The 14237-nt window shown below is 36.6% G+C and overlaps 1 protein-coding gene across 2 annotated transcripts in view; it reads left to right on the forward strand.

Annotated features, from left to right (window-relative positions):
* The window catches only part of INSIG1 (insulin induced gene 1), a 56276-nt gene extending 44308 nt beyond the window's left edge, over positions 1-11968 (forward strand). For both annotated transcript variants that reach the window (XM_068127769.2, XM_068127768.2), the window contains exon 6: positions 11195-11968. In XM_068127769.2, coding sequence (XP_067983870.1) covers positions 11195-11215 — 21 coding nt within the window. In that variant the 3' untranslated portion in view covers positions 11216-11968. The remainder of the gene's footprint in view (positions 1-11194) is intronic.
* Positions 11969-14237: the final 2269 nt, after the last annotated feature.

Raw genomic sequence — 14237 nt, forward strand, 5'->3', positions numbered from 1 at the left:
GCAATACTTATTCACCATACAGGAGATTTTAGAGGTAATACTTATTCACCATACAGGAGATTTTAGAGGTAATACTTATGAACCATACAGGAGATTTTAGAGGCAATACTTATTCACCATACAGGAGATTTTAGAGGTGATACTTATTAACCATACAGGAGATTTTAGAAGGAATACTTATTAACCATACAGGAGATTTTCGAGGCAATACTTATTAACCATACAGGAGATTTTAGAGGTAATACTTATTCACCATACAGGAGATTTTAGAGGTAATACTTATTAACCATACAGGAGATTTTCGAGGCAATACTTATTAACCATACAGGAGATTTTAGAGGCAATACTTATTTACCATACAGGAGATTTTAGAGGTAATACTTATTAACCATACAGGAGATTTTCGAGGCAATACTTATTAACCATACAGGAGATTTTAGAGGTAATACTTATTCACCATACAGGAGATTTTAGAGGCAATACTTATTAACCATACAGGAGATTTTAGAGGCAATACTTATTCACCATACAGGAGATTTTAGAGGTAATACTTATTCACCATACAGGAGATTTTAGAGGTAATACTTATTAACCATACAGGAGATTTTAGAGGTAATACTTATTAACCATACAGGAGATTTTCGAGGCAATACTTATTCACCATACAGGAGATTTTAGAGGTAATACTTATTAACCATACAGGAGATTTTAGAGGTAATACTTATTAACCATACAGGAGATTTTCGAGGCAATACTTATTAACCATACAGGAGATTTTAGAGGTAATACTTATTAACCATACAGGAGATTTTCGAGGCAATACTTATTAACCATACAGGAGATTTTAGAGGTAATACTTATTAACCATACAGGAGATTTTCGAGGCAATACTTATTAACCATACAGGAGATTTTAGAGGTAATACTTATTAACCATACAGGAGATTTTCGAGGCAATACTTATTAACCATACAGGAGATTTTAGAGGGAATACTTATTAACCATACAGGAGATTTTCGAGGCAATACTTATTAACCATACAGGAGATTTTAGAGGCAATACTTATTCACCATACAGGAGATTTTCGAGGTAATACTTATTAACCATACAGGAGATTTTAGAGGTAATACTTATTAACCATACAGGAGATTTTAGAGGCAATACTTATTAACCATACAGGAGATTTTAGAGGTAATACTTATTAACCATACAGGAGATTTTAGAGGTAATACTTATTAACCATACAGGAGATTTTAGAGGTAATACTTATTCACCATACAGGAGATTTTAGAGGTAATACTTATTCACAATACAGGAGATTTTAGAGGCAATACTTATTCACCACACAGGAGATTTTAGAGGTAATACTTATTAACCATACAGGAGATTTTAGAGGCAATACTTATTAACCATACAGGAGATTTTAGAGGTAATACTTATGAACCATACAGGAGATTTTAGAGGCAATACTTATTAACCATACAGGAGATTTTAGAGGGAATACTTATTAACCAGACAGGAGATTTTTGAGGCAATACTTATTAACCATACAGGAGATTTTAGAGGGATTACTTATTAACCATACAGGAGATTTTAGAGGTAATACTTATTAACCATACAGGAGATTTTAGAGGTAATACTTATTCACCATACAGGAGATTTTAGAGGTAATACTTATTAACCATACAGGAGATTTTAGAGGTAATACTTATTCACCATTCAGGAGATTTTAGAGGTAATACTTATTAACCATACAGGAGATTTTAGAGGCAATACTTATTAACCATACAGGAGATTTTAGAGGTAATACTTATTAACCATACAGGAGATTTTAGAGGAAATACTTATTAACCATACAGGAGATTTTAGAGGCAATACTTATTAACCATACAGGAGATTTTAGAGGTAATACTTATTAACCATACAGGAGATTTTAGAGGCAATACTTATTAACCAGACAGGAGATTTTAGAGGCAATACTTATTAACCATACAGGAGATTTTAGAGGTAATACCTATTAACCATACAGGAGATTTTAGAGGTAATACTTATTAACCATACAGGAGATTTTAGAGGTAATACTTATTAACCATACAGGAGATTTTAGAGGTAATACTTATTAACCATACAGGAGATTTTAGAGGTAATACTTATTCACCATACAGGAGATTTTAGAGGGAATACTTATTCACCATACAGGAGATTTTAGAGGTAATACTTATTAACCATACAGGAGATTTTAGAGGTAATACTTATTAACCATACAGGAGATTTTAGAGGCAATACTTATTAACCATACAGGATATTTTAGAGGAAATACTTATTAACCATACAGGAGATTTTAGAGATACTTATTAACCATACAGGAGATTTTAGAGGTAATACTTATTAACCATACAGGAGATTTTAGAGGAAATACTTATTAACCATACAGGAGATTTTAGAGGTAATACTTATTAACCACACAGGAGATTTTAGAGGTAATACTTATTAACCATACAGGAGATTTTAGAGGCAATACTTATTAACCAGACAGGAGATTTTAGAGGCAATACTTATTAACCATACAGGAGATTTTAGAGGTAATACTTATTAACCATACAGGAGATCTTAGAGGTAATACTTATAAACCATACAGGAGATTTTAGAGGCAATACTTATTAACCATACAGGAGATTTTAGAGGTAATACTTATTAACCATACAGGAGATTTTAGAGATACTTATTAACCATACAGGAGATTTTAGAGGTAATACTTATTAACCATACAGGAGATTTTAGAGGAAATACTTATTAACCATACAGGAGATTTTAGAGGTAATACTTATTAACCATACAGGAGATTTTAGAGGTAATACTTATTAACCATACAGGAGATTTTAGAGGCAATACTTATTAACCAGACAGGAGATTTTAGAGGCAATACTTATTAACCATACAGGAGATTTTAGAGGTAATACTTATTAACCATACAAGAGATTTTAGAGGTAATACTTATTAACCATACAGGAGATTTTAGAGGTAATACTTATTAACCATACAGGAGATTTTAGAGGTAATACTTATTAACCATACAGGAGATTTTAGAGGTAATACTTATTAACCATACAGGAGATTTTCGAGGCAATACTTATTCACCATACAGGAGATTTTAGAGGTAATACTTATTAACCATACAGGAGATTTTAGAGGTAATACTTATTAACCATACAGGAGATTTTAGAGGTAATACTTATAAACCATACAGGAGATTTTAGAGGCAATACTTATTAACCATACAGGAGATTTTAGAGGCAATACTTATTCACCATACAGGAGATTTTAGAGGTAATACTTATTCACCATACAGGAGATTTTAGAGGTAATACTTATTAACCATACAGGAGATTTTAGAGGTAATACTTATTAACCATACAGGAGATTTTAGAGGTAATACTTATTAACCAGACAGGAGATTTTAGAGGCAATACTTATTAACCATACAGGAGATTTTAGAGGTAATACTTATTAACCAGACAGGAGATTTTCGAGGCAATTCTTATTCACCATACAGGAGATTTTAGAGGTAATACTTATTAACCATACAGGAGATTTTAGAGGTAATACTTATTAACCATACAGGAGATTTTAGAGGTAATACTTATTCACCATACAGGAGATTTTAGAGGCAATACTTATTAACCAGACAGGAGATTTTAGAGGCAATACTTATTAACCATACAGGATATTTTAGAGGTAATACTTATTAACCATACAGGAGATTTTAGAGGTAATACTTATTAACCATACAGGAGATTTTAGAGGTAATACTTATTAACCATACAGGAGATTTTAGAGGTAATACTTATTCACCATACAGGAGATTTTAGAGGGAATACTTATTCACCATACAGGAGATGTTAGAGGTAATACTTATTAACCATACAGGAGATTTTAGAGGTAATACTTATTAACCATACAGGAGATTTTAGAGGCAATACTTATTAACCATACAGGAGATTTTAGAGGAAATACTTATTAACCATACAGGAGATTTTAGAGATACTTATTAACCATACAGGAGATTTTAGAGGTAATACTTATTAACCATACAGGAGATTTTAGAGGAAATACTTATTAACCATACAGGAGATTTTAGAGGTAATACTTATTAACCACACAGGAGATTTTAGAGGTAATACTTATTAACCATACAGGAGATTTTAGAGGCAATACTTATTAACCAGACAGGAGATTTTAGAGGCAATACTTATTAACCATACAGGAGATTTTAGAGGTAATACTTATTAACCATACAGGAGATTTTAGAGGTAATACTTATTAACCATACAGGAGATTTTAGAGGTAATACTTATTAACCATACAGGAGATTTTAGAGGTAATACTTATTAACCATACATGAGATTTTAGAGGTAATACTTATTAACCATACAGGAGATTTTAGAGGCAATACTTATTAACCATACAGGAGATTTTAGAGGTAATACTTATTAACCATACAAGAGATTTTAGAGGTAATACTTATTAACCATACAGGAGATTTTAGAGGTAATACTTATTAACCATACAGGAGATTTTAGAGGTAATACTTATTAACCATACAGGAGATTTTAGAGGTAATACTTATTAACCATACAGGAGATTTTCGAGGCAATACTTATTCACCATACAGGAGATTTTAGAGGTAATACTTATTAACCATACAGGAGATTTTAGAGGTAATACTTATTAACCATACAGGAGATTTTAGAGGTAATACTTATAAACCATACAGGAGATTTTCGAGGCAATACTTATTAACCATACAGGAGATTTTAGAGGCAATACTTATTCACCATACAGGAGATTTTAGAGGTAATACTTATTCACCATACAGGAGATTTTAGAGGTAATACTTATTAACCATACAGGAGATTTTAGAGGTAATACTTATTAACCAGACAGGAGATTTTCGAGGCAATACTTATTAACCATACAGGAGATTTTAGAGGTAATACTTATTAACCAGACAGGAGATTTTCGAGGCAATACTAATTAACCATACAGGAGATTTTCGAGGCAATACTTATTAACCATACAGGAGATATTAGAGGCAATACTTATTAACCATACAGGAGATTTTCGAGGCAATACTTATTAACCAGACAGGAGATTTTCGAGGCAATACTTATTAACCAGACAGGAGATTTTAGAGGCAATACTTATTAACCAGACAGGAGATTTTAGAGGTAATACTTATTAACCATACAGGAGATTTTAGAGGTAATACTTATTAACCAGACAGGAGATTTTCGAGGCAATACTTATTAACCATACAGGAGATTTTAGAGGTAATACTTATCAACCATACAGGAGATTTTAGAGGTAATACTTATTAACCAGACAGGAGATTTTCGAGGCAATACTTATTAACCATACAGGAGATTTTAGAGGTAATACTTATTCACCATACAGGAGATTTTAGAGGCAATACTTATTAACCATACAGGAGATTTTAGAGGTAATACTTATTAACCAGACAGGAGATTTTCGAGGCAATTCTTATTCACCATACAGGAGATTTTAGAGGTAATACTTATTAACCATACAGGAGATTTTAGAGGTAATACTTATTAACCATACAGGAGATTTTAGAGGCAATACTTATTAACCATACAGTAGATTTTAGAGGTAATACTTATTCACCATACAGGAGATTTTAGAGGTAATACTTATTAACCAGACAGGAGATTTTCGAGGCAATACTTATTCACCATACAGGTGATTTTAGAGGTAATACTTATTAACCATACAGGAGATTTTCGAGGCAATACTTGTTAACCATACAGGTAATAGGTGGAGGTGGATCGGAGGAATAAAGAAAGTTGTAAGCAGTGGGTGAAAGATGTATTAGGTGTTACAGTGTCAACGTTATCTGTCACAATCTGCATAAAAATATGTTTACAGTAAAAGACCAAAAGTGCAGGTGGAGAAGAATATATTGTTATTGGTTTATTACTTGCTAAGTTTATTACTTACTTATGTTACTATTAGCAACACCTAAGCCTGGTGTTGGCTTAGCGGTTAGGGTGCCGGCTTGGGATCCTAGTATCCTGGGTTCGAATCCCGGTCGATCGCTAAATTAACACCAGGGGGGTTGACTCAGCCTGTCATACTTCCGAGGTCGGCAAATTGAGTACCAGCTTACTGGGATGAATGATCACGGTGTGTTCCCCGATTTAGAATAGGTGCACCGTATCCCTGCGCATCGTAAGAGGCGACTAAGGGTTGGCGCCAGGAAGGGCATCCGGCCATAAAAACATTGCCTCAAACAGGGAACCATGATTGTCATGGGGCCCACATGGCTAACCCCTGCTCTGGCGGGGAAAATGGCCTTAAAACGATCATTCATTCATTCACTTGCAAAATCCAAGATTTTTCAAGTATATTGGTCGGTTGCGTTTGTGGTTGTGTCTGTTACTTGGCAAAAAAAAAAAAAAAAATTAGCAAGTATGTTGATCACTCCGGTTTGTGTGTTTGTGTGTTTGTTTGTCTGTCCGCTCACTTATACTTGCCTACAGGAAACAATTTTAAGCCGATCTTCACGAAACTTTACCAAATGGTGGAGTTCGTGGTCCGACAAAATCCTATATATTTTTGGGGTCAAAAGTTCAACATAGGCTAAAGGTCAACCACTTTTTTCAAATTTCTAAAATCCTCAATTTTTATCCGATTGACTTGAAATTTGAAGAGGATTTGCATATCGGCTAACTGAATTCAACCACCAACTATTTTTGTCCCCCGTCGCACCGCTGAGCGAAAGGGGGACTATGGTTTTCCCCTCCATCCGTGTGTGCGTCCGTGCGTGCATGTGTGTGTGCGTGCGTTGAACCTTGTGAGCGGAATATCTTGAAAAATAAATGAACTACCAACTTCTAATCTGGTGTGTCGGTGTACCTAGGCATAAGGAAGAACGCTATTGAAAATTGGGTCGCCACGTCAAAATCCAAGATGGCCGCCACCATATATATGTCTGAACCTTGTGAGCGAAATATCTTGAAAAATAAACGAACTACTAACTTCTAATCTGGTGTGTCGGTGTATCTACGCATAAGGAAGAAGGCTATTGAAAATTGGGTCGCCACGTCAAAATCCAAGATGGCCGCCACCATATATATGTCTGAACCTTGTGAGCGAAATATCTTGAAAAATAAACGAACTACTAACTTCTAATCTGGTGTGTCGGTGTATCTACGCATAAGGAAGAACACTATTGAAAATTGGGTCGCCACGTCAAAATCCAAGATGGCCACCGCCATGTATATGTCTGAACCTTGTGAGCGAAATATCTTGAAAAATAAACGAACTACTAACTTCTAATCTGGTGTGTGGGTGTATCGACGCATAAGTGAGAACGCTATTGAAAATTGGGTCGCCACGTCAAAATCCAAGATGGCCGCCTTGCGTCTTCCACTTTGTCAACTCATCGCGTAACGCTTGTTGAGATTAGCTTTGGCCAAAAGGTCAACATAGGCCAAATGTCAACCACTTTTTTCAAATTTCTAAAATCCTAAATTTTCATCCAATTGACTTGAAATTTGAAAAGGATTTTCATATCACTTTACTGAAAGCAACCACCAACAATTTTTGAGGTCAACATAGGCCAAAAGGTCAACATAGGCCGAATTTCTAAAATTGTCAATTTTCATCTGATTAACTTAAACTTTGAAGACGGTTTACATATCAGGTCACTGAATTCAACCACTAATTATTTTTGAGGTCAAAAAGATGCTCCACTGAGTGCCATGCTACTTTGTTCTGTTTTGCCAAATGTCACTCGATGAGTGATTTTTCATTACTTGGCAAAAAAAAAAATAATTTGCAAGTCTGTTGATCACTCCGGTTTGTGTGTTTGTTTGTTTGTGTGTTTGTGTGTGTTTGTTTGTTTGTCTGTCCGCTCACTTATACTTGCCTACAGGTCACAATTTTAAACCGATCTTTACGAAACGTCACCAAATGGTAGAGTTCTTGGTCCGACAAAATCCTTTATATTTTTGGGGCCAAAAGGTCAAAAGGTCAACATAGGCCAAAGGTCAACCACGTTTTTCAAATTTCTAAAATCCTAAATTTTCATCCGATTGACTTGAAATTTGAATAGGATTTGCATATCGGCGAACTGAATTCAACCACCAACTATTTTTGAGATCAACATAGGCCAAAAGGTCAACATAGGCCAACATAGGCTAACAACCATTTCAAACTTCTAAAATTCTCAATTTTCATCTGATTGACTTGAAATTTGAATAGGATTTGCATATCGGCTTACTGAATTCAACCACCAACTATTTTTGAGATTAGCTTAGGACAAAAGGTCAACATAGACCAAAGGTCAGCCACTTTTTTGAAATTTCTAAAATCCACAATTTTCATCCGATTGACTTGAAATTTGAATGGGATTTACGTATCAGCAAACTAAATTCAACTACCAACTATTTTTGAGATCACCATAGGCCAAAAGAGCAACAGAGGCCAACGGTCAACAACAATTTCAAATTTCTAAAATCCTCAATTTTCATCCGATTCACTTGAAATTTGAATGGGATTTACGTATCAGCAAACTGAATTCAACTACCAACTATTTTTGAGATCACCATAGGCCAAAAGAGCAACAGAGGCCAACGGTCAACAACAATTTCAAATTTCTAAAATCCTCAATTTTCATCCGATTCACTTGAAATTTGAATGGGATTTACATATCAGTGAACTGAATTCAAACACCAACTATTTTTGAGATGAGCATTGGCCAAAAGGTCAACATACGCCAAAGGTCAACCATGTTTTTCAAATTTCTAAAATTCTCAATTTTCATCTGATTGACTTGAAATTTGAATAGGATTTGCATATCGGCTTACTGAATTCAACCACCAACTATTTTGAGATTAGCTTAGGACAAAAGGTCAACATAGACCAAAGGTCAGCCACTTTTTGAAATTTCTAAAATCCTCAATTTTCATCCGATTGACTTGAAATTTGAATGGGATTTACGTATCAGCAAACTAAATTCAACTACCAACTATTTTTGAGATCACCATAGGCCAAATGAGCAACAGAGGCCAACAGTCAACAACAATTTCAAATTTCTAAAATCCTCAATTTTCATCTGATTCACTTGAAATTTGAATGGGATTTACGTATCAGCAAACTGAATTCAACTACCAACTATTTTTGAGATCACCATCGGCCAAAAGAGCAACAGAGGCCAACGGTCAACAACAATTTCAAATTTCTAAAATCCTCAATTTTCATCCGATTCACTTGAAATTTGAATGGGATTTACATATCAGTGAACTGAATTCAAACACCAACTATTTTTGAGATGAGCATTGGCCAAAAGGTCAACATACGCCAAAGTTCAACCATGTTTTTCAAATTTCTAAAATTCTCAATTTTCATCTGATTGACTTGAAATTTGAATAGGATTTGCATATCGGCTTACTGAATTCAACCACCAACTATTTTTGAGATTAGCTTAGGACAAAAGGTCAACATAGACCAAAGGTCAGCCACTTTTTTGAAATTTCTAAAATCCACAATTTTCATCCGATTGACTTGAAATTTGAATGGGATTTACGTATCAGCAAACTGAATTCAACTACCAACTATTTTTGAGATCACCATAGGCCAAAAGAGCAACAGAGGCCAACGGTCAACAACAATTTCAAATTTCTAAAATCCTCAATTTTCATCCGATTCACTTGAAATTTGAATGGGATTTACATATCAGTGAACTGAATTCAAACACCAACTATTTTTGAGATGAGCATTGGCCAAAAGGTCAACATACGCCAAAGTTCAACCATGTTTTTCAAATTTCTAAAAGCCTCAATTTTCATCCGATTGACTTGAAATTTGAATTGGATTTTCATGTCAGCTAACTGAATTCAACCACCAATTATTTAAGAGGTCAAAAGGATGCTCTACTAACTGCCATTCTGCTTTGTTCTCTTTTGCCAAGTGTCGCTCTGAGTGATTTTTTCATCTGTCACCGGCCTACAGGTCACAATTCTAAACCGATCGTCACGAAACTTTACCAAGTTGTATAGGTCGTCCCAATTGAGAAGCCTATTGATTTTGAGGTCAAAGATCATCTGGAGGTCAAATTTCTAAAATCGCCATTTTATATCCGATTGACTTGAAAATTGAATAGCATTTGTATATCGAGTCACTAAATTGGGAAATGAACTATTTTTTAGGTCAAAACGTCAAAGGTCAACTCAAGGTCAAATTTTAAAAATCATACATTTTCATCTTAAAAGCCGTCAATTCTCAACCGATTGACTTGAAAATTGAACAGCATTTGCATATCTAGTCACACAATTGGGAAACTTACTCTTTTTGAGTTCAAAAGTTAAAAGGTCAACTCAAGGTCAAATTTTTTAAATCAGCAATTTTCATCTAAAAAGCTGTCAATTCTCAACCGATTGACTTGAAAATTGAACAGCATTTGCATATCGAGTCAGTAAATTGGGAAACCAACTATTTTTGAGGTCAAAGGTCAACTCAAGGTCAACCTTCCAAAATCATCATTTTTCAACTGAAAAAATCATTACTTTTCTTCCTATTGACCCGAGCTTTGATCAAAATTGTCAATTTAAATCTTGATGAAATGGACAATTTGCTGTATCAATGGAAAAAAAATTCTTGAGGAGAGGGGGGGGGGGGGGCGGATTTTGCAAGTATCGTGCTCCGCATGACGTCTTCTTGTTGGTTTATTGGTGTATTGGTTTCTTGATTTATTGGTTTATTGATTTATTGGCTTATTTGTGTATTGGTTTATTGGTTTATTGATTTATTGGTTTATTTGTGTATTGGTTTATTGGTTTATTGATTTATTGGTGTATTGGTGTATTGGTTTATTGGTGTATTGGTTTATTGATTTATTGGTGTATTGGTTTATTGATGTATTGGTTTATTGATTTATTGGTTTATTGATGTATTGGTTTATTTGTGTATTGGTTTATTGATTTATTGGTTTATTGGTGTATTGATTTATTGGTTTATCGGCGTATTGGCGTATTGGTGTATTGGTTGTCCTGATTGACATGTGAAAGATAAGAGCACAAATACTGCATGCCATAATTGCCATCCTTTCGGTGGAACAAAACTTGCCCTTTGATCAAGGTCTTTCTCTAATAGCTGTTGCTGTCTCTCTGCAGGGTAAGCAGCATGCAGAGTGAGCACTTCCTGGACACCGGAAGATGTTCCAGATATTTGTCCTCTCTCTGCGTGAATAGGAGAGGAGGCACATACCGAAGCCACAGCATTAATGAAGAATGACTGTTCTCTTGTGTTCATCAGCTTATGCAAAGAGCAATTTAAATGACTGGTACCTTCTCTTTCACCAGTTTGGTGTTGAATTATCGCACTCACCTTTGAGCCATCTCAGCTGAGTTTGATACCTGGCCCAACTAAAAAGTCAGAATGGTGCTTTGCAGACAGGCTGTTGCATCACAAAATGTGCCGTCCCTCGGAAGAACAGTAAGCCGGGTATCCTCGCCTGCCGGCATTAATCGGTGGACAGAAAATATCCCAGTATTTTTCATGCAAAGTTGCCGAATTATCGCCGGCATCCTGGACTTTATTTTTTTTTTTTTTGCAAATTCCTGTCACTTTAAGTTGAACGTCAGGCATGGCCAGCAGGTTTCTGAGACACATGGGCCAAAAACGTTCCCAGTGTGACCTCCCAAGGTGTGAATAATTGCAACTCGGTTGTAGTAGTAGTAATAGTAGTAGTAGTTTCTTTTTCAACAGACTGTAAATGTTCACTCTTTTCCTCAACGCTGGCATGGTGCTAACATGACATGATACTTGTTCCAAGCGAGAAAGCAGCGAATCTGTGCTTTCGGAAAGTGCATACCTTCTTCCTGGGTATTGTGTGCAGTTTTGCTGTTTATGATTAAACCCCATATGCTTTAACTGATCCCTTTTAATTAGGAATCAGGGTTCCTTTGTTGCTCTTAGCACTGAAATTGGTTCATTGGCAGGATGCAAAGGTGCGAAATGGTCACGTGAATGTGATGGCATGTTGTTGTTTTTTGTTTTTTAATACAAGATCGACGCTCGTGTAAGAGCGAACATTAATCACAAAAAAACCCAAAAACAAACGGACACATAAAACATATAATAAGGGGAGTGGTAGACAAGATGGGTAGAGAGGGGGAAGCACACAAGTACAACATTTGAGAGCAGGGACATTGGGAGATCTGTGGGAGGGAGAGGACTTTGGGAGGGGCGAAGCATGGGAAGGGGGCTGGGGGGTGGGAGAGGGAAAAAAAAACACATGGACACTGCAAGGACTTCCAGGAAAGAAGTCGGTATTTCAAAAAAGTGGATCTGGGGTGAATTAACGGGGGAAGAAAAGATCAAGGTTTTGGATGGGGGAAGATAAGAGATGGTGGTGAACAGCTGTTTTAAAGACCTGGAGGGAGGAGTGGGATTGAAGGGAGTGGGGGAGTTTGTTCCAGAGGAGGGAGAAAAGAGGAATGAAGGAGTGAAGGTGAGCAGAGAGTCTTGATTTTGGCAGTTTAACCATAAGAGAGTTGCAGGCCGATCTTGTGCGACCTGTAGGAATATTTGCGGGACAGAGCCCAGAGAGAGCTGTGGGAGCAAGGCCGGAGAGGAGTCGGTAGAAGACGGAAAGACCACCAACCTGCCTGCGGTGAGTGAGTGAAAGGCCCTCGGAGTTAGCGTCATCGCGGGAGATTCCAATGATTCTGAACGCTTTGGTTTCAACAGCGTGAAGACGGGCTAGGTGTGAGGCAGGAGCACCAGCCCAGAGGGGAGAGCAGTATTCCATTGAGCTGCGGATGAAAGCCTTGTATGTGGTGAGGAGCTCAGGTGTGCCAAGGAAGGACTTCGCAAGATGGAGGATGCCCAGTCGGCGACTGGCTTTAGAGCCCAGATTTGAAATGTGGTTTTCCCAGGAAAGATCATGGCAGATAGTGAGACCCAAAAGCTTGAGTGACAGAACTTCTTGGAGAGGATTGTTGAGAAACTGGATGGGAGGGTTTGTTTGATTATTGCTGCTTTTGTTGTCCAGTTTTGTACACCAGCTTCTGATTGACAATAATCATTGCAAAGAGAACATCACGTGCACGGATTTCTATCTTGTGTGAACCTTTCATACATCACCGAAACCTGTGCTCCAGTGAATTGATCCACGTCATCGTAAGTTGTGAAGAACTTCATTGACCATGTAATTGCTGCTCGTTTGTTGTTGTTGTTGTTGTTTTCTGCACAACACTATGGTTTCTTGTTACTACTGCTTGGTTTCATGGTGATTGCACGGCAGTCCTCTTGCACGACACCTGATTATTGTTGGTTTATCACCACGGCCTCGTTCCTTGCACACTCCGGCCTGGCTAGCTGCATCACGTTGGCATCTTGAGCCAAACCTGGTATTTCTTTCCGGTTTTTGAAGTTGGCACATGGCTGTGATGCGCAACCACGAGTTCTTGGAACATTATTTTTAATGACGTCACACTGAATGATGCTTGAGATGTTGATTGTCCTGTTGGCTACCTGCACATCATGTGGGTATCATGGAGGTGGATACTTTGAGACCTGGAGGATCTCCGTTCCATTTCCTGAGGCGCACACACACACACACACACACACACACACACACACACACACGCGCGCACAGTTGTACATGTACACACACACACACACACACACACACGCACAGTCGTACATGTACACACACACACACACACACACGCGTGTCAGTGTCAGTCATGTAAATTATAATATATTTTGCTATGAATATTCTAATAATTATTTTTAATGAAATAAACTCATATTTTTATTTGAACCCATTACATTTCAACAAATTATTTAATTGTAACTTGTGCATCCCATGTTCCAGATTTGCCCGATCTGCACACTGATCAATAGTATTGCGACACGAGAAGTACACCATTATTCATTTACAGTAATTATATTTCTGATTGGGTTTTGGTCGCTAGGTATCCCTTTGTGTCGTTGCATTAGTCGGTAAGTTTAGTAGACAATTCTGGTCTTTTGATTCCAGCTCAAAATGATGTTTGTCGACCCCAGAGTGGTCGGAATCAGGAGCTCCGAGCTGGTTATTACACATTACCAACATTGTTTCCAAGCACAAATCAATAGGGTCAAATGTGCATTGTCATGCTAGTCACCTTTAAAGGCCCTCGATGCATATTATGTCAAAGCCGTTAA

The sequence above is a fragment of the Myxine glutinosa genome, chromosome 10 (assembly GCF_964187855.1).
Source record: "Myxine glutinosa chromosome 10, kmMyxGlut1.1, whole genome shotgun sequence".
NCBI lineage: Eukaryota > Metazoa > Chordata > Myxini > Myxiniformes > Myxinidae > Myxine > Myxine glutinosa.